Source organism: Mus caroli, unplaced genomic scaffold, assembly GCF_978045245.1.
Source record: "Mus caroli unplaced genomic scaffold, Mus_caroli_1 scaffold_1, whole genome shotgun sequence".
Classification (NCBI taxonomy): domain Eukaryota; kingdom Metazoa; phylum Chordata; class Mammalia; order Rodentia; family Muridae; genus Mus; species Mus caroli.
In genome coordinates this window covers 127934327-127956495 of record NW_028227256.1, presented here as the reverse complement: position 1 = coordinate 127956495, position 22169 = coordinate 127934327, and the positions used below count along the sequence as shown (strand labels likewise).

Sequence of the window (22169 nt, the reverse complement as noted above, 5' to 3'; positions counted from 1 at the left end):
TAACATATTAGTTATTTACTCCTGGACTGAACAGAATGCAGTTTCAAGATTCTAACCTTTAACCTCTGAAAAACACTGACCCAGTTACTCGTGGCTTAGCATATTCCAGGTTCTGTCTCCAGCCAAAGCATTGTGTTCCAAAAGTTGTTCCTTAGTACTTTCTCCTTTAAAGCTCAGACCTTAACTGTGGCCATATTATTTATTTGAAATACAGTTTTGTTTACATTTAATTTTTCTTCTCCAGGTTGAGAGTTTGATAAACATTCTCGCTTCCAAATCTTTCTCTTGATGAGAAATGAAAAAGCTTAAGGAAGTGCTGGCATGGTGGCACATGCCTTTAATCCCAGCACTTGGAGGCCGGGGCAGGCAGATCTCTGATTTTGAGACAATCCTGGTCTACAGAATGAGTTTCATGACAGCCAGAGCTACACAGAAAAACCCTGTTTCAAAAAACAGTACAAAACAAAATAAAACAAAACAAGGAACAAAACGAAAAAGAAAAAGCAAAAAGAAAAGCAAAGAAGCTTAAGGAAAAGCAAGAGACGTGATCATCCATCCATAGGTGATATCAGGATGTTAGCATAAGTCAGTTATGGTGTCAGAAGGCAGTTGATGAGTGTATCCGAAGACTGTCTATGGACTTGTCCTCCTATTTCTGAGCCAGCTGTGACTCTAGGACAAGCTACTCTGTGGATGTGAACTCTTTGGCCTTGCATCTTTTAGGATGACCCTGCTTATATTCTCCCTCCCATTCTTGGCAGTCACGTCTCACACTTAGGGAACCAGAACCAGAATTCAGCTTTTAATCTCAGGCTTGTGCTGTGGTTGTGTAGACCACTTACCAGTGGCTCATGTCACATGCCTGATGTAGGACCTTTTGCAATCTTGATCTGGCCTAGGGCCCATTTCCAGGGACTCCCTACAACTCCCTGATGTCCCTTACTTTTTTCTGTGTTAGCTTTCTTCACCGAGACACAGTGGCTTCTCCAACAACTCTTACACTGATTTTGACCTGGTTATCTTCCTCTCTGGGGATGACTTCTAGATTCTCCTTCCTATGTCTTACTTAACCCTCATCCCTCTACCTCCCACACACTCCTTTTATTTCTTTTCCCTCCAGATAGCTGTAACCTGGTCAGTGCTGCTGTTTCCAGCTGTTCAGAATCTTCTGCAACCTAAGCTCAAAAACAGATGGACTCAAAGCTTCAGAGGCTGTGCTGGTTTCTACATCCTGAAAACAAATTACTAAAAATCATCAGAATATTGTAGAATAGCTTTGGGGGTTAGTCTTCTCAGTGGCACTTCCTCTTCCATTCCTCCATTTCCCTACCTCCCCCCTCATAATCTTCACCACTTTCTATTTTTCCTTTGTATGCCTTCCTTAGCAAGGCTAGTTCCCAGAGCTTTCACTCTGTTTCTATTCTTCCAATATGCTAATGGGTTTAAACCATTATGTATGATATGATTGACAACCAAGCTGGAGATGCTGGCATTTTTCTAATTTTGCTGTTTTTGAATCATTTAGGGCTGTTTGGTTGGTTGGTTGGTTTGGTTTGGTTTTTTTTCCTTTTGGTCATATAAATGAGGCTCAGCTCTCAGTGATCAAGAAGTTGTCACTTAAGAACAAAAGTGCTCTCCTACTGATTTTATCCATAGGGATACAGAAGGGAGCCTCCCACTGCATGCCTGCCTGCCTTGCCAAGTGTGTGTAGAGACTTCCTATAGATAGCAAATGTTTCACTTAAGAGTCAAGTAGCATTGTGCCCACATCATTATTTTCAAAATCTTTCTTCTTTGAAATTGCCAACTACTTTCTTCCCATGTTCTTTAAAAGGTTGTCTAACTCAGCATTTCTAGTTACTGTAAATATAAGAAGAAATCAACATAGTGGAGCTATTTATCATATGCACAACAAAGGCAGTGGTTGTCAGCTATAGAGCATCAGGAAGAAGATAGTGCAAAATGTGGTCAACTTGGGATGTCTGCTGTGACCAGAACACTAAATACCTGTAGGGATTGTCCTGAAAAGAGGTTCTTAGGGAATGGGCTTCCAGAAGCTCAGGGAATTCTGTGCTTACAGGAAGTTAGGAGATTTGTCCTTGATTTCTCTCTCTCCTCCTGATTCCTCTGTGTGTGTGGTGTACAACTGTAATCTATATACTGGAGAAACTGAGGCAGGGGAATGTGAATTCTAAGCTAGCTTGGGCTACATAGTGAGACCCTGATTAAAATAAACAACTAACAAAACAAAACAAACGAGAACAGAAATACAAGGCAGTATACATTTGTATTTTTAACTGAGGACATCCCTGTCAAAAACAAAGATAAATTTTGTTATTTACAATATAAACTGTGATATTTTCTTTTTAAAAAATATTTATTATTGAGTTAATGTGTCTATGTGTTGGTACCTGAATATTGTACCCATGGAAGCCAAAAAGAGAGATTGGATGCCCTGGAGCTAGAGTTGTAGGTGGTTGTGAGCTGCCTGACAAGGGTACTGTGATCCAAACTTGGGTCTGCTCTCTACAAAAGCAGGACTCACTCTTAAACACTAGCTATCTTGACAGCCCCAGGACATTTTCTACTATGTTCTGTTACTCTGCTCCACTGTTTTCTGAGTTTTAGAGATTGGGAAGCAGAATGCTAGTTTTAAATCTATTATTATTTCAGCTACATTAGTGCCTTGTATCACATAGATTGAAAAATATTTCTCTAAGAACATTAGTTCTAAAGTGTTTTCACAGTGTGCAGAATTACCTGGAATGCTTATTTAAAAGGGAAGATTCCTGGGCATTACTCCAGCTCACAGTTTAAGCAAGCACTCCAGGTGATTCTGTTGCAAGGTGATTTGGGGTCACTTAGAGAAAAGGAATTTAGGAGCCTGGCTGTCTAAAAATTCAGTTCACATACTAGCTTGGAAATGGAAGATAACAGGATTCAAATCCTGATTGAGAAGCTTCCATTTCAGAATGACCCTAACCATCTACAGTGCCTCCTGGATCTTACCTACTATGCCTTGATGGCTTTCTTTTTAAAATGTCTATTATGGTTCTTATACAGCAGAAAACATTTTAACTGAAGCCAAAGAATAGAGAATGAAGGAAATGAAAGGTCCTTTTACAGAGTGGCCGGGTATGGCACAACCCTCCGGTAGGTGCCCAGAGCCAGTCCCAAATTAGAATGGGTGGGATTCAAAACTGTTTTCTCTTCACTAGCCTTTCATGTGTAACCACATGCAGTGTGTCAACATGTTTCCTGGCGCCTCTAGTCACCAGCAGCTTTGCTCCCTCTGGGTTCATGGACCCTTGGTATTCCTGTTATGTGTTGTCTTAGAATAGCTCTGTGCTCTGGGCAGCTAAGCATTGTCCATTAACTCTTTCAGCACTAGGTCTTTGTAGACATTAAGTCAGGCTTTCTGGTTGAAATGTAGCAACCACCACAATGAAATAAGAAAATGGTTGCCAGTCAAGAGACCTGGGCTCTTGTCTTGTTCCACCACTATTTGTGTGACCTCAAGATCCATGAGTATCATTTCCCTCCCATGGAAAATGATGGGTTTGGTTTAGACTCTTCACCATCTTGAAAGTCCCTTCTAATTCTGAAATTGCATGATTCTATTTTTTTGTACCCTCTGGCTTTTCTCTTTACACTTTAAACTTTTCCCCTTTCAAGTCTGGGCAAGGTTGGGTGCAACAGATTTACTAAACTTGGAATTTCCCTAGAACCGGATGATAAGTTCATAATAGCAAGACATATTCTTATTTAGTGCACTGACATAGTCTAAATGTATCAAACATATTCATTGTAGTACTTAAGAGAAGATCTGAGAAGTTTAAAATGTGTTTGTCTTTAGGAAAATTACAACTTTACTGAAGCCATTTTGTGAGAGTGTAGATTCATTAAGTGGGCTGTCAAGTAGTAATAACAGTTGTTAAAGTAGTAAGTATTGATGATACTGATTCATGGCTGGAGAACACTTCCTGTGAGTAAAGCTTTTTAATGGACATCACCTTGTTTGATTTAATCTTAACAGAAGCTGGATGAGCTAGGCATTGGGTCTGTTATCTTCATTTATGCTTTTAAATAGGAAAAGAAAATATGAAGGCCACAGTACATTTGTCATTTACTAAGATTATCTGACTATCCAGTAGCAGAGCTGAATCTGGGTCTTAGGGTGCTTTAGACGGAGTACTTTCTCACTGGGGTAGAATCATTTATTCATCCAAATTCCATAAGGAACTGAACTCAAAATTTGACCTACTAACCTGGAAACTGACTAGGGCATCCTTATACTACCCAGCCCTTTAAGTTTCACTAATAAAGTAGTAACCTGGCTAATAATATGCCTGAGTTTGGAGTGCACAAGCCAATGAAGATACAAATTTAGTCACTCGGCTGCTACTCAGAGAATAAACATGTGATAACAGCACATGGAAAGTAGTAATGACATATGAAGCTGCTCTGAGGACTGCATAGCTTTGTTCTTCTTAGCTTTGGTTTCAGACTGCTTTCCTCATTGTTATCATGAGCCATAGAGTAAGGACTCCCTATCCCACCAACATACATTAGGAAAGGGAGGCACTCGGCATGCTGCTTTATCTCCTTCTAGCTGGCAATCAATCAGTCACTTGCTGGCTGTAGATCAAATTTCTGCACTTGTGCCTGGTGCCTGCGAGATGCCTGCGCTAAAGGGAGCATTTGATGCTTTGAAATAATGTGTGGATTTCAGAATGGTGCCATTCTATTTTGGCACACATAGGTATTTAGTTCCCTAGCCTGAATGACCAAGAGTGACCCAGACAATATGCCTCAGTCATCTTTCAGGGTTTTATTTATTTTAAAAAATATGCTAACACATCTGTGGTTTTCTCTATATAGTTGTCATTACTTACAGGGCTTCTGGTGACATCTTAATTAAGTAGAGAAGAAAAAACTGAAGATTTAATTGTAGAATTGTTCACAGTTCTTTCTATAGAACACAAGGATCCAACTAAAGATGTAATAGTGATGGCTATAAACTTTTCAGCTGAGAAACCATATGAATCTGTGCTGTTTGGTTATTGCTCATCGCTTTGCTGTGTATTTCTCTTGCTATATTTTAGTTTTGTTGATTATTTGTACTTCAGGCCTTTTGATGTGATCACTGCCCTTTTTTTGAGACATGGTATAATTGTATAGGTCTAGCTAGCCTGGAACTTGCAACAATCCTCCTGCCTCCCCCTCCCAAATTCTGGAATTATAGGGATAAACTATGCCTAGTATTAATCCCTGCATATTTCAGTATGCCTTGAGATGGGTCTGTCTAGTGTTCAAATGACTTTCTATGGATTACTTAGAAGTTTCTATCATATTTTATGTTCTCCAGTATTAAGATAATATGCATAGTATCCAAGGAGAGTGGAGTAAAGAAAGGGAAGGCCCCATGTCTACAGAAGCTATAAAGAAGGCTGTGATAAGCAGACCTTCTAATTCAGTCAAATGAGGCTTTCTCAGTGGGCTTGTCTATATCTGTTTACACACAGTGAGACCAGGATAAACAAAGTGTGGGTTTCACCACCAGAAACAGTTTAGGAGAAAGAAGGACAAAGAAAGAAAGAAAGAAAGAAAGAAAGAAAGAAAGAAAGAAAGAAAGAAAGAAAGAAAGAAAGAAAGAAAGAAAGAAAGAAGGAAGGAAGGAAGGAAGGAAGGAAGGAAGGAAGGAAGGAAGGAAGGAAAGAAAGAAAGGAAGAAAGAAAAAGAGAGAAAGGAAGAGAAGAGAAGAGAAGAGAAGAGAAGAGAAGAGAAGAGAAGAGAAGAGAAGAGAAGAGAAGAAGGGAGAAAAGGAGGAAAGAAAGAAAGGAAAAGAAAGAAAGAAAGAAAGAAAGAAAGAAAGAAAGAAAGAAAGAAAGGAAGGAAGGAAGGAAGGAAGGAAGAAAGAAAGGAAGGAGAGAGGCAGGGAGGTAGAGAAGGAAGGAAGGAAGGAAGGAAGAAAAAGGTAAATTTCTAAAGCTCTCAGCTCTTGGGCATGTCCCTATCTGAAGGTTATAGCTGAGCTCCATGGGACTGCTCCACTGCTATAAAAATCCCATTCACAATAGCTCTTTCCCTAAACCTGATTAGAGGGGACAGTTAGACTGTTTTGAGTAAGGCACATACACAGCTTCTTGAATCCTTTCTAATCGTCTGTCTAGGCAAGCATATGGTCCTAACTTGACATTTTGAGAGCTTATTTCTTCAGTCATAGTGTATATTGGTTTTGCCTTGGGTACCTCTCTGTTCCTGTCTCTAAGCTTTCCTACTCTGATCTCATTGTTGGCAGAGCTGCAGCCACAGCTGTGATAAATCCAGAGAAGTGTGCCCACCTCCTGTCTGCTTGCCTATCTTTGAAAGGTACCTCCAGGCTGCCACTGTACTACTGTGTCACACAACCCGCAGCCACCATTCCAGGCAAAATCTTTTTAAGTCAGTTTCTGCCTTGGCGATTTAATTTTTAAATTCTCCCCTCCTTTTAACACCTTCTCTAGCAAATCCAATCCATCCTCTGCCTTATCTGGGTCAGCAAGGGTCTGATTTTATGCACAGCACTGTCAGACCACAAATCCGCTGCAGCTTTTCCTCTATGAGCTCGTCTGTTTCTGTCAGCATCAGCAAAATGCATAATAAAGAAAATAAGCCAGAAAGGCTAATAACACTCATCTGAATAAAATAATCTCTTTGGCTGCTTCAGTTCATTTCATTTTAATCAAGGTGCCAAGAGGGAATTTGGGTTTGCATTTTTTTTATTTATTTTATTTCTTTGAATTCAGCTTCTCTCTCGTCATTCGTTTGCTGTCAAACCATCACCAAATGAGCTCCTTTATCACACACATACCTGCTCTTTTTCTCATTGGAGCCTTAATAACATATATTGAATGATGAATTTAAATCATTCAGAGTTTTGTCTGTCATCACAGAACTGTTATCTCAAAGTGAGAAATTGTGTTCTTAGATGCATTGACAATTGCCAGCTTTTTAGAAATTGGCAGGTCTGATAGGGATTCTGCTCTGGAGTGGAGGCTTTGGAAGTTGCTGGTGCTACTGGGATTCTGGGCTCCCTTTGAATTCTTTCTTGTCAGCCTCGGCACACAGTTCCCACTGAGGAACACAGGACTATTGTTCTACCTTGTCTCTTTGGGAAGGGATAGTGGAATACTGAAGTCTGCTCTCCTTTCTTGTTTCTCTCATGTCTTCCTAGAGACACGCAGCTGCTTGGTTAATTGCCTATCGCTATCTTATCCAACTGTGATTTGCTAAGGGTTGTGCACTTTTAGTAGGCTGCACTCTTGGCTGTGACCCGGTGCCTGTTGAGGAACATGTTGGAACTGGATGAAAGCTAAGTCTTTGTTTGTTTGGAAATGAAAATACTAATATTTCTCCCATTTGCATAGTGTTTTGTGTTGCTAAAGTTCTCTTGCATCCATCATTTCAGCTGATCTACAACAACAGCCCTGAGAAAGGGCAAATAATAGACTGTAAACCCAGAAGGAAACCCCAGTCTAGCAATGCAGAAGCTCTAGCCATCCAACACCAAGACCAAGTTCTGCAGGGCCATCGAAGCGGCTGTAGCTAATTAATTGCCATCCCATACTGGAGGAGCTTCTGGGATCTTAGCAGTGATCTATTGACTGGGTTTCAGAAGGTAGATGGGCACTGTCCATTTTGTAGATGAGCTGGTAGGAAACTGGTGGGACAAGTGTTTTTGTATGTGAGCTTATTGAAACAACCAGAGGAAATATGAGGGGGGTGGAGATAGTATATAATGTACAGATTTTATGATTGTGGGGCTGCTTTTTATCTTGGCCATCTTAGAAATCTTCTTAGTAATCTGTTCAGAAGTGTTTGAACATCCATAGGTGTAACCTCTATTGAGGGAGAAAAACTGGGCTCTTGTCTTCAAGTTAATGTTCCCAATTCATTTGTGCAGGTTTATCTTGGCCAGTGCCTTTGTAGTGATAATCTCTTTTGTAGTTGTACACTGGTTTATGACTCTCTGGGTTTCCTTTCTTTTGACTAAAGTCATCTTTTCTGCAACACAGCGTGGTGTTTTCTTGGTCTTCCTCCTGAATTTTTTAAAGTAAGGAAAACACTTCTGAATATTTTGTTTGCTTTTTAAGGATCAGTTTAAGGAGGTTCACAGCTGTGTTCCAGCATATTCCTAAGAGACAGAGACCCTTTAAATGTCCAGGAATTATACAGCCTGAGACTTGGAGTTGAGGGGAGGAGGAGAGAAGGAAAACAAAGACATTATACTAACAAATGTTAGATGGAAAAGATATTATAGACAGATTTTGATCTCCTAACCAAATAAAGTTCTCCCAGTTTCATTGGTTCCAAATCAAGTAAGTCTGCAAAGCTACTAGAGTAGGAAGCTGTCCTCAGAGCCTTGTGGCTCTCCTAGGAAAGCTCATTGGCTTGCTTATTTCTAATCTGACGAGTAGTGCAGCTTTGTTCTCAATGGCTGGGAAAAGTGCCTGTATAGTATGCTTATATTTCCTTCTTCCACATTCTCTTCAATTCCTTGCCCCATGATTGCCTTTATAGAAAGAAAGCATCTATTTGTAAGAGGATAGTGTCTAAGAAATAATATAGATTCAGAAGATCCAAATACTGTGTGAAAAACTATAGTAGTATTAAGAGGCTAGCAACTCCTGGAAGAAATAAAGTAACTGTTGTTGATATTGGCTTGTGTCTGCTGTTGTCTTCTGAGGCAGGGTCCTTCTTGTGTCCCTCTGGTCAGCTCAGGCTAACTTCAGATTCTTGATCCTTATACCTCTACTTTCTGAGTGTTGGGATTATAGCCACCATGCCTGGTGCTATAGACTATGCTTTTAAAATAAAATTTTATATGTGAATACATAAAGGTGAGAGAGAAGGTGAGAGAGACGGTGAGAGAGAGAGAGCAATACTTTTAAACTACAGAGTTTTAGAGTTTTTAGAATCAGTCATTATGAAAAATGGGGCTTTGTTTATGAACTAAAAATATTCATATCAGAATTATGAATAAAAGTTGTAGTTTTCTGTAGTTTCATCATCACCATTATTTCTGTGTTTGGTTTGGATTCTTCATGATTAATAAAGTCCTGCAGGACAGAGATAGCTCAGCAATAGAGTCCTTGCAAGACCCTGGCTCAGTCCACAGAAGCTTTTGCCACCCCTCCAATTTTTTTTTAATTCATACCTGAGTAATGGTACTACTCTTGGTATACTTTCAAATTGATTTGGGTGTTTGCAAAAGAATAATATTTTTGTTTTAAAATTAAGCTATTAATATTACCTAGAGACTGTTCCCATTGCAAATATTAATTATGTACATCCTAATATTTATAATAAGCATAGTAGCAATTGGATAATGAAATGGCATGATTCAAGTGTCAATTCCCTAGCTACTCATGATCTACCATGAACCCAGCCTAGACCACCAACTTCTCTGTCTACTCTCATAAGAAGCACATAGAAACCAATGGCAAAATTGAGTCTCATAAGACCTTCCCCTTTAAAAACTATGTGTAATAGCCTGGTATATTCTATACTTACAGAAGACATGGATATTCTGCCAAGAGAAATGGCCTGAAAAAATATATATTAGAGTTTTAATACTATATCTTTTAAAAAATTATCATTGTATATGCATGTCACAGCACACATTGGAACAACTTTCGGGAGTCAATTCTTTCCTTACACTGTGGGATCCAGGGATTGAACTCAGGTCATTAGGTTTACATGGCAAGTGCTTTTACACTGAGCCATCTTGCCAGACCTCTTTAGTACTTTTTAGGGGGTGGAAAAGATGACTCAGCACTGGCTGCTCTTCCAGAGGACTCAGGTTCAATTCCCAACATCCACATGACAGCTCACAACTGTCTTACCAGTTTCAGGGGCTCTGACACCCTCACATAGATATACATGCAGTCAAAATATCAATGCACATAAAATAAAGATAAATAAATTATTAAGTAGTACTTTTAAAAATTGTGTTATGTTTTTTCAGAATACTGTTAACCAGAACTGATTTGGGAATCACTTTGAAAGTTTCCTTGAATTAAGAAGATAGGATATCATTGAATACACATATTCAAATCTGTTACCATTGTGAATCTAGGATTGTTTTACACCCCCATCCCATTCTAAACACTTTAAAGAGAATAGATTAATTATATGTATCTTTACCCCCTTAACTAGGTTGACTTTAAATTTCCACAGAAGTCTTTTTATTTCCCTAGAAAGTTAATGGTCATTATGGTTAGTGGTTAGTACTTAACATTGGTAATTTTGTCTGAAGAAGTATGATGGGAGGGGGCGGGGCCAGGCTTAAAATAGTTTCAATTTGGACTCAAAGGGTTGCCGATTTGAAGCAGCTTCTTAGATTTGGTTAGGTAAGTGTTTGGTTTGCTGGTCAGGAGTGTTCTCAAGCCCAGTGAGCTGTTGTGGCATTACTTGCTAATAGCTATTATTGCAGAATTAAAAAACCTCTGAGTTGAGTTCTGAGCTTGCAGGTTGCTTGGCAGCCTCTAGCTCTGAATGGAGATAATGTGCTTCTAACTCACTAGTTTTGTGCCAGGAGTCTGAGTGAGGGAAGGAAAAGAAAAGGGATGAGTTCACAGGTTTGACTCCTTTCCATGGCCACGCACACCCTTTGAAGTTGCAGGCTTGTCCAGTGCCACTGTTGCCACTTTGCAGTCTTCACTTAGACAGAAGCTCTCGAGTTTCTTTTTGCTTTGCCTCTCCTCAGCTTTCAGATCACCTCTTGACAAGTTGTGAGCCATAAATTAAACAGCAATGTAAAGTACATTGAAAAGCAAGTCAAGCATGTAGCATACCTTAAGTGATACCATAATGGATGCTGTTTTTTCTCTCCTTAAAGAAACCCAACTTCAGTATATTTAGCTATCTGCAAACTGAGCAGGTAACTGATATGCTTTGGGGATCACATTGTTTTTATTTGAAATTAACATATAGGTTTAGAATTTATGGTCCCACTGAAGCATGAATATTAGGAATGCATATATTCAAATAAGATTGTTTTCTTAATAATATGGGACATGAGATAATGGCTCAGCCAGTGACATCAAAACCCCTTTATCTGTGTTCCACGGAACTAGAGAGTCTTCTGTGAGTTTCCATGGCAGATATCTTCAAAGTTGTCTTTATGGACTCCCACAGTAGGCAAACTTGTAGAGGTTTTCGTTTGTAGTATTCCAGTGATTTTTTTTTTAATCTCTGGTAAATTATTTTTTTAATTTATTTTTAGTTATGTATATGCACATGTATATGGGTTTGTGTACATGGGTACAAGTGCCTATGGATGTGAGAAGAGGAGTCGATCCCCTAGAACTGGAATTACAAGTAGTTGTGAACTGTCTGATGTGGGTGCAGGAACTGAACCCAGGTCCTCTACAAGAGCAGCAAGTCTTTTCATCACTGAGCTATCTCTCCAGCCCCTACTGTAGATAAGTACTTTATCCTTGTCTCAAACTCTAATGATAAACCAGGTGACCCAAACTCTAAAATGTAGACTATGGAGATACAGTCTGATGTTTCCTAGTCAGACAATATAGAACTGTGGTCCTCTGACTTCTTCTTGCTCTTTACTAGTATGAGAGTTTCAGTTTTCTAATCATGAAAATGGTGGTAACTGAACTGGAGAGATGGCTCAGTGATTAAGAGCACTGACTGCTCTTCCAGAGGTCCTGAGTTCAAATCCCAGCAACCACATGATGGCTCACAACCATCTGTAATGGGATCTGATGTCCTCTTCTGGTGTGTCTGAAGACAGCTACAGTGTACTCATATACATAAAATAAAATAGAAATAATTAAAAAAAAAAAAAAAGATTCAGGAGCCAGAAAAAGCCAGGCAGTGGTAGTGCATGCCTTTAAACCCAGCACTTGGGAGGCAGAGGCAGGTGGATTTCTAAGTTCCATGCCAGAGTGAATTCCAGGACAGCCAGAGCTATACAGAAAAACCCTGTCTTGAACCCCTCCACCCCACCCCCAAAGAAAATGGTGGTAATTGTGGATCCTTTATTAATAAATAAATGAATGAATGAATGTTGGAGTTTAACTAAGATAGCATATTTGAAGCTTTTTACCAAGAGTTTAGAAATGTGGCCAGGCAGTGGTGGCACATGCCTGTAATCTCAGCACTTGGGAGGCAGAGGCAGGTGGATTTCTGAGTTAGAGGCCAGCCTGGTCTACAGAGTGAGTTCCAGTACAGCCAGGGCTTCACAGAGAAACCCTTTCAAACAAAACAAAAACAAAAAACAAAACAAGAGTTCAAAAATGTTCCTGTCTTCCTCTCCCATGTCTCTTTTTCCTCTTCTTGTTCTTTACCCCATTTTAGAGTTTTTCAAAAAAGAAAAAAATATAGTGATGTTGGTGTGCTAGTTTCTTACTACATTGCTATGGTCAATGACAAAAAGCAACAGACAGGAAATATTTATTTAACTCATGGTTATTGTAGGGCTCATCATGCCAGGGGATGCATGCAGGTGCTGCTTGGTTGTGGGAGCATGAGCTTGCTGTTGGCTCTCATCTCAGAGAGAGGGTACAAAGTATAATAGCCAGTAGACCTTAAGGCTCATTCCCACAGTGACCCACTTCCTCCTGCTAAACCCAACCTCCCAAAATAGTAGCTGAGGTACAAAAAGTGCAGAAATCCAGGTGTCTGGGGCTGGAGGCATGTCACATTTAAACCCTAGCAGTAGATTTTAGGGAAGATACCCTTGTTTCTGCTCCTGCTTTGATTACTGTGATTTTTGTGACATGGACTATAATCATAGCTTCTAGCTCTGCCTGCTTGCTAACACTATTTTTTTTTCTTTGATTTCTCTGTAGGAAGGACCAGAATGTTCTTTCTCCAGTCAACTGCTGGAACCTCCTCTTAAACCAAGTGAAGCGGGAGAGCAGGGATCATACCACCCTGAGTGACATCTACCTGAATAATATAATTCCTCGATTTGTTCAAGTCAGCGAGGACTCAGGAAGACTCTTTAAAAAGGTATATGGATAGCTGTTCCTAATCACAAAGGCTCTTGGCTGGAACAATGACATGACTTTGTAAATAAAAGAAAGGATATTTTCTTGACTCACATAACAGGTTTTCCACTGACCATTCTATCCTACATAGTCTTAAAAAAATAATATTTGAAGGTGGCAAACGTTTTAACCTTCCTAAGCTGAATTGATATTTCCGGGAAGACATAGCCGTGTTTCCATGGACCAGCAGCTTTATATATTGATGCTGTTCTGGTGGCTTCCTGTGTGCTTTGAAACCTCTTGGGACTCTGGGCTCTTTAGTGTTGTATCATGTTTCCTCATCTAGTTCACTTAGTAATTCCTCTGTTTGTGTTTTGAACTTAGCTTTCTTTCCAAGTTCTATCTTAGCCAACTTGGACTTGTGAATTTGGTTACTCTTAGCATGGACTCCTCACTGCTTTCTGAAGTTTGTTTGTTATCTCCATTTGTCACATGTAGAATGAGCAATTAGACTAAAGAATACCTGAAAATAGTTATCATAATCTTAAGACATTTGTCAAATATCCTTTTTCCTGTTAGTGCTGGAATTAGCCTCTTGGGAAGCCAGGAACCCCCTTTACTTGAGTTCTCTGTGGAGTTGTTCTTTCATGAGGCTTGGTTATAAGTGGTAGCAGAGACCCTGACTACTGTGCATAGTAGCTGTCTTAGTCAGTGTTCTGTTGCTGTGAGGAGACTCCATGACCACAGCAACTTTCATAAGACAATACATTTAATTGGGGCTAGCTTATAGTTTCAGAGGTTTAGTCCATTCTCATCATGGTGGCACACAGGCAGACATGATGCTAGAGAAATAGTTGAAAATTCTGGATCTTATTCCATAGACAGCAGGAAGAGAGAGAGAGAGACAGAGACTGGCTGGCTTGGGCTTTTAAAACCCCAAATTCCACCCCGCAGTGACATACTTCCTCCAACAAGGTCACTCCTAGTTCTACAAAAACACACCTCCTAATCCCTCTCAGGTACTGCCACTCGCTAATGACCAAGCTTTCAAATTTGTCAGTTTTTGGAGGCCAGTCTTATTCAAATTACCATATATACCATGTCTGACTTTCAATCTTTGACATTCCCCAGAGAATTTTTAGAAAGTGAATGTCACAGAAATTCACAGAAAGTGAATGTGTGTATGTAAATATATGTATAAATGTATGAAAATATATATATTCATTGACTTATAACATATCTAGAATTAAAGTTAGAGATTGAGTAAAGAGTCTAATAATCAGAATTATCATTGCTATATCTATAGCCCTTAATCAATTACCTAGTTCTTAACATTGAAAAATGTTTCAGATTTGATTAGACTTAAAATTAGTTCAGAATTTCTTCCATTTTTACTGGCTGGCCTGAACAAATGGCTGAGTTCTATACTGTGTACTTAACTGCATCTATGAAGGAACATTTTCTGTGTTTAGAGGCAGGGTATTGAGGGCACAACATCTGAAAAAGAGGAAAAGGGTAACTGCCCTTAATGCTCACTATAGTCTGTTTGTGACCCGGCTGTGCGGTGACTGGAGCTTCCTTTGTTTTGTTTGGGTTGGGGCCACTTTCTAGCATCTTCATGGTTCCCAGCATCTGCTCTGGCTTACTTATTGTTAATCTGAATTTCTATGTATCACATAGTAATGCATGTTCAGTAATATCAAATAGTAATACATGTTTCTATGATTGAAATAACTTATTTCAGACTCTGATCTCTTTTGCTTTTTGTGATCTTAACACCTGCTTATCTTAGCCCTGAAAAAGTTAGACTGCTAGTTTCCTCCTTCATTTTCTCTATCCATGTGAGAACAATACTTCCATGAGAGGTTTTTACCTAACTCAATCTCAGACAGTCTCTCAGCTTTCTTTTCTTCTAGGTTTAGAGTGTATTAGTTCCTTTTCTGCCGCTGTGATAAAGTAATACGACCAAGGGCACCTTACAGAGAAGGGCTATTTGGATATGGTTCTAGAACAGTAAGAGCCCATCGTGGTGAAGTATAGCATTTAATATCAGGCATGATGGCAGCAGGAGGAAGCTGAAAGCTCACATCCCAATGCAAGTGTGAAGCACAGAGAGTGAACTGGACCTGGAGTGAGGCTTTACCCTCAAAGCCTACCCCTTCTGACTACTTCCTTCCACAAGGCCACAGCACCTGAACATCCCAAATAGTAACACCAGCTGGGAATCAAGTGCTCAAATGTCCAAGACTATGAAGAACATTTCTCATTACATCACCACAGAGAGGCATAAGCTGAGAGATTTGTACCCTCCACATCCCAGAGAAATCTGTGGTAGCAATAGCCATATACCAAAGCCACTTATCCTGGCTTTTCCAGTACTCATCTTCATTTCACCAGAGACCTGGGGCATGTCACCTTTAGAAGGAAAAAACCTTCCACCAATGGCATTGCTAGCAGGGCCTCTGGGTTGACCTCTGTGTGTTTAAAGCTGTGTTTCTAGACTGATGATAGAAGGAAGAATTTACTATTGTTTATGATACTTTGTAGAAGAAAAGCAAACATATGGTAAGTTTGTAGTTAAATGCATTTTCACAAATGGAATACACCTATGTAACCAGTGCCCTGGTCAGGAATCCAAACATTTCATCACTCCAAAAGCTCCATCTTCCTTTTCCAAATTCTGAAGCCCTAAGGACAGCCACATCTCTGATTTCTAACAGCAAACTTTGGTTGTGCTTGGATTCATACTTTGTTTGAGTAGAATCATACAGTAGTATGGACTTTTGGGTATGATTTCTCTCATTGTCTTTAAGTATATTATAATATTGTGTAAGTGCAGATCATAAGACTGTTTCTCGATTGTTGTTACTTGGTTTCAATATATTATTGAGATATAAATAGGATTGTTACATTCAACTATTTAGTGATTCTCTAAACCCCAGTTTTCCATTGTCTTGTATAGAGTATATTGCACCTGAAGAATTAGAATCCCACTGATAAAGATATAGTAATTAGATAAGAGACCAAAGGAATGGCTATGAGCATCTTTTCTATAATATGAAGCATTGTGCTACCTGAATAGGGGCCTATTCCAGGAGATCTTTCTCATGTTGGACCTGCTATTAACTTTGAGAAGCTGAGCTCTAGACCTGGACTTCTTTATATGCTTCAGTTCTCTGAAGTTAGAAAACAAAACAACAAATCCCCACAAAAGTCAGTTTATATTATAGATCTCCATGGTACCTTTTGTCCTATGCTAGAGGTTTCTTCTGAATGTTGGGTAACTTCAGTTGCATTTTGAAAGGTAAATTTTAGTTCTAGAAATTAGCAAAGATAAGTGGGGTCTAGGGCTAGCTGATTTGCACAATAGAAAGCCAAGTTTGTCAAGGAATGATGCATCATTTCAAAGGCCATTACAATGACCAGTAACCAAGAGATAGCAAACTGGAATCTTAGCACAGATAGCATCTTTTGTTTTACCAGTAAATTTGTATCTTCTTCAAAGACATGGGCTTCAGAAAAGGTACCCTTATTCCTGGTTTTACTGTGGATGCCTGTGTTTAATATAAGTCTATGAAAGTTAATGACAAAGGTTATGATAAGAAAAGTCAGGGTAGGACCACAGGCCTCATCCGGCTGGATCAGCGCCGGGGTAGCGGGAGCGCAGGGTTGCCTGACACCCTCCAGCTACCCACGACCCCCCCGCCGCAGGATTTTGGGACTGCTGGTGAGTGGAACACAGCTTCTGCTCCAATCCAATTGCGCGGGACCTGAGACTGCATTAGTTAGGGAAGCAGAAACCGGCCTGAGTAGGGCCACAGGCCTCATCAGGCCGGATCAGCGCCGGGGTAGAGGGAGCGCAGGGTTGCCTGACACCCGCCAGCTACCCACGACCCCCGCCGCAGGATTTTGGGACTGCTGGTGAGTGGAACACAGCTTCTGCTCCAATCCAATTGCGCGGGACCTGAGACTGCATTAGTTAGGGAAGCAGAAACCGGCCTGAGTAGGGCCACAGGCCTCATCAGGCCGGATCAGCGCCGGGGTAGAGGGAGCGCAGGGTTGCCTGACACCCGCCAGCTACCCACGACCCCCGCCGCAGGATTTTGGGACTGCTGGTGAGTGGAACACAGCTTCTGCTCCAGTCCAATCACGCGGGACCTGAGACTGCTCTGGTTGAGGAGAGAGAAATCCAGCCTACATAGGGCCACAACCCTCTTCCGGTCAGAAAAGCACCGGGACAGCTGGGGCGCAGGGACTGCTGACACTCGCCAGCTACCCACAACACCCGCCACAGGATCTTAAGACTTCTGGTGAGTGGAGCACAGCTTCTGCTCCAATCCAATTGCGCGGGACCTGAGACTGCATTAGTTAGGGAAGCAGAAACCGGCCTGAGTAGGGCCACAGGCCTCATCCGGCTGGATCAGCGCCGGGGTAGAGGGAGCACAGGGTTGCCTGACACCCGCCAGCTACCCACGACCCCCGCCGCAGGATTTTGGGACTGCTGGTGAGTGGAACACAGCTTCTGCTCCAGTCCAATCACGCGGGACCTGAGACTGCTCTGGTTGGGGAGAGAGAAATCCGGCCTACATAGGGCCACAACACTCTTCCGGTCAGAAAAGCACCGGGGCAGCTGGGGCGCAGGGTCGGCTGTCACTCACCAGCTACCCACAACACCCACCACAGGATCTTAAGACTTCTGGAGAGTGGAACACAGCTTCTGCTCCAATCCAATTGCACGCGGGACCAGAGACTGCATTAGTTAGGGAAGCAGAAAAACGGCCTGAGTAGGACCACAGGCCTCTTCCGGCTGGACCAGCACCGGGGTGCTGTCAGCTACCCACGACCCCCGCCGCAGGATTTAGAGACTGCTGGTGAGTGGAACACAGCTTCTGCTCCAATCTTTAAACAGCGACAACGATAACAACTAACCCTAGAGATTACCAGATGGCGAAAGGTAAACGTAATAATCTTACTAACAGAAACCAAGACCACTCACCATCATCAGAACCCAGCACCCCCACTTCGCCCAGTCCAGGGCACCCCAACACACCGGAAAAGCTAGACACGGATTTAAAAGCATATCTCCTGATGATGATAGAGGACTTCAAGAAGGACTTTAATAACACACTTAAAGAAATGCAGGAGAACACTGCTAAACAGGCAGAAGACAATAAAGAGGAAGCACAAAAATCCCTTAAAGAATTGCAGGAGAACACTGCTAAAGAGTTACAAATCCTTAAAGAAAAACACGATAACATAATCAAACAGGTAGAAGTCCTTACAGAAAAACAGGAAAACACATCCAAACAGATGATGGAAATGAACAAAACCATACTAGACCTAAAAAGGGAAGTAGACACAATAAAGAAAACCCAAAATGAGGCAACACTGGAGATAGAAACCCTAGGAAAGAAATCTGGAACCATAGATACGAGCATCAGCAACAGAATACAAGAGATGGAAGAGAGAATCTCAGGTGCAGAAGATTCCATAGAGAACATCGGCACAACAATCAAGGAAAATGTAAAATGCAAAAAGATCCTAACTCAAAACATCCAAGAAATACAGGACACAATGAGAAAACCAAACCTACGGATAATAGGAGTGGATGAGAATGAAGATTTTCAACTCAAAGGACCAGCAAACATCTTCAACAAAATTATAGAAGAAAACTTCCCAAATCTAAAGAAAGAGATGCCCATGAACATACAAGAAGCCTACAGAACTCCAAATAGACTGGACCAGAAAAGAAATACCTCCCGACACATAATAATCAGAGCAACAAATGCTCTAAATAAAGATAGAATACTAAAAGCAGTAAGAGAAAAAGGCCAAGTAACATATAAAGGCAAGCCTATCAGAATTACACCAGATTTTTCACCAGAGACTATGAAAGCCAGAAGATCCTGGACGGATGTTATACAGACACTAAAAGAACACAAATTCCAGCCCAGGCTACTATACCCAGCCAAACTCTCAATTAACATAGATGGAGAAACCAAAGTATTCCACGACAAAACCAAATTCACACATTATCTCTCCACGAATCCAGCCCTTCAAAGGATAATAACAGAAAAAAACCAATACAAGGACAGGAACCACGCCCTAGAAACAACAAGAAGGTAATCCCTCAACAAACCTAAAAGAAGACAGCCACAAGAACAGAATGCCAACTTTAACAACAAAAATAACAGGAAACAACAATGACTTTTCCTTAATATCTCTTAATATCAATGGACTCAACTCCCCGATAAAAAGACATAGACTAACAAACTGGCTACACAAACAAGACCCAACATTTTGCTGCTTACAGGAAACTCATCTCAGAGAAAAGGATAGACACTACCTCAGAATGAAAGGCTGGAAAACAATTTTCCAAGCAAATGGCATGAAGAAACAAGCTGGAGTAGCCATTCTAATATCTGATAAGATTGACTTCCAACCCAAAGTCATTAAAAAAGACAGGGAGGGACACTTCATACTCATCAAAGGTAAAATCCTCCAAGAGGAACTATCAATCCTGAATATCTATGCTCCAAATACAAAGGCAGCCACATTCATTAAAGAAACTTTAGTAAAGCTCAAAGCACACATTGCACCTCATACAATAATAGTGGGAGACTTCAACACACCACTTTCACCAATGGACAGATCATGGAAACAGAAACTAAACAGGGACACAGTGAAACTAAGAGAAATTATGAATCAAATGGATCTGGCAGATATCTACAGAACATTCTATCCTAAAACAAAAGGATATACCTTCTTCTCAGCACCTCATGGTACCTTCTCCAAAATTGACCACATAATTGGTCACAAAGCAGGCCTCAACAGATATAAAAATATTGAAATTGTCCCATGCATCCTATCAGATCACCATGGACTAAGGCTGATCTTCAATAACAAAATAAATAATAGAAAGCCAACCTTCACGTGGAAACTGAACAACACTCTTCTCAATGATACCTTGGTCAAGGAAGGAATAAAGAAAGAAATTAAGGACTTTTTAGAGTTCAATGAAAATGAAGCCACAACATACCCAAACTTATGGGACGCAATGAAAGCATTTCTAAGAGGAAAACTCATAGCTCTGAGTGCCTCCAAAAGGAAACTAGAGAGAGCACACATTAGCAGCTTGACAACACACCTAAAAGCACTAGAACAAAAGGAAGCAAATTCACCCAAGAGGAGTAGACGGCAGGAAATAATCAAACTCAGGGGTGAAATCAACCAAGTGGAAACAAGAAAAACCATTCAAAGAATCAACCAATCAAGGAGCTGGTTCTTTGAGAAAATCAACAAGATAGATAAACCCTTAGCCAGACTCACTAGAGGGCACAGGGAAAGCATCCTAATTAACAAAATCAGAAATGAAAAAGGAGACATAACAACAGATCCTGAAGACATCCAAAACACCATCAGATCCTTCTACCAAAGGCTATATATACTCAACAAAACTGGAGAACCTGGATGAAATGGAGAAGTTCCTAGACAGATACCAGGTACCAAAGTTGAATCAAGATCAGGTTAATGATCTAAACAGCCCTATATCCCCCAAAGAAATAGAAGCAGTCATTAATAGTCTCCCAACTAAAAAAAGCCCAGGACCAGATGGGTTTAGTGCAGAGTTCTATCAGACCTTCAAAGAAGATCTAATCCCAGTTCTTCACAAACTATTTCACAAAATAGAAACAGAAGGTACTCTACCCAACTCATTCTATGAAGCCACAATTACTCTGATACCTAAACCACAAAAAGACCCAACAAAGATAGAAAACTTCAGACCAATATCCCTTATGAATATTGATGCAAAAATCCTCAATAAAGTTCTTGCTAACCGAATCCAAGAACACATCAAAACAATCATCCATCCTGACCAAGTAGGTTTCATCCCAGGGATGCAGGGATGGTTCAATATACGGAAATCCATCAACGTAATCCAGTATATAAACAAACTCAAAGACAAAAACCACATGGTCATCTCCTTAGATGCGGAAAAAGCATTTGACAAGATCCAACACCCATTCATGATAAAAGTCTTGGAAAGATCAGGAATTCAAGGCCCATACCTAAACATGATAAAAGCAACCTACAGCAAACCAGTAGCCAACATCAAAGTAAATGGTCAGAAGCTTGAAGCAATCCCTCTAAAATCAGGGACTAGACAAGGCTGTCCACTTTCTCCATACCTATTCAACATTGTACTTGAAGTCCTAGCCAGAGCAATTCGACAACAAAAGGAGATCAAAGGGATACAAATTGGAAAAGATGAAGTCAAAATATCACTCTTTGCAGATGATATGATAGTATATATAAGTGACCCTAAAAATTCCACCAGAGAACTCCTAAGCCTGATAAACAGCTTCGGTGAAGTAGCTGGATATAAAATTAACTCAAACAAATCAATGGCCTTTCTCTACACAAAGAATAAACAGGCTGAGAAAGAAATTAGGGAAACAACACCCTTCTCAATAGTCACAAATAACATAAAATATCTTGGCGTGACTCTAACTAAGGAAGTGAAAGATCTGTATAATAAAAACTTCAAGTCTCTGAAGAAAGAAATTATAGAAGATCTCAGAAGATGGAAAGATCTCCCATGCTCATGGATTGGCAGGATCAACATTGTAAAAATGGCTATCTTGCCAAAAGCAATCTACAGATTCAATGCAATCCCCATCAAAATTCCAAATCAATTCTTCAACGAATTAGAAAGTGCAATCTGCAAATTCATCTGGAATAACAAAAAACCTAGGATAGCAAAAACTCTTCTCAAGGATAAAAGAACCTCTGGTGGAATCACCATGCCGGACCTAAAGCTCTACTACAGAGCAATTGTGATAAAAACTGCATGGTACTGGTATAGTGACAGACAAATAGACCAATGGAATAGAATTGAAGACCCAGAAATGAACCCACACACCTATGGTCACTTGATCTTCGACAAGGGAGCTAAAAACATCCAGTGGAAGAAAGACAGCATTTTCAACAAATGGTGCTGGCACAACTGGTTGTTAACATGTAGAAGAATGCGAATCGATCCATTCCTATCTCCTTGTACTAAGGTCAAGTCTAAGTGGATCAAGGAACTTTACATAAAACCAGAGACACTGAAACTTATAGAGGAGAAAGTGGGGAAAAGCCTTGAAGATATGGGCACAGGGGAAAAATTCC

General features: G+C 40.4%; 1 protein-coding gene across 6 annotated transcripts in view; it reads left to right on the top strand.

Annotated features, from left to right (window-relative positions):
• Srgap2 (SLIT-ROBO Rho GTPase activating protein 2) overlaps positions 1-22169 on the top strand; it is a 239620-nt gene that overhangs the window by 108388 nt on the left and 109063 nt on the right. For all 6 annotated transcript variants that reach the window (XM_029477380.2, XM_021172064.3, XM_029477361.2 and 3 more), the window contains exon 4: positions 12855-13017. In XM_029477380.2, the coding sequence (XP_029333240.1) occupies positions 12855-13017 (163 nt within the window). The remainder of the gene's footprint in view (positions 1-12854; positions 13018-22169) is intronic.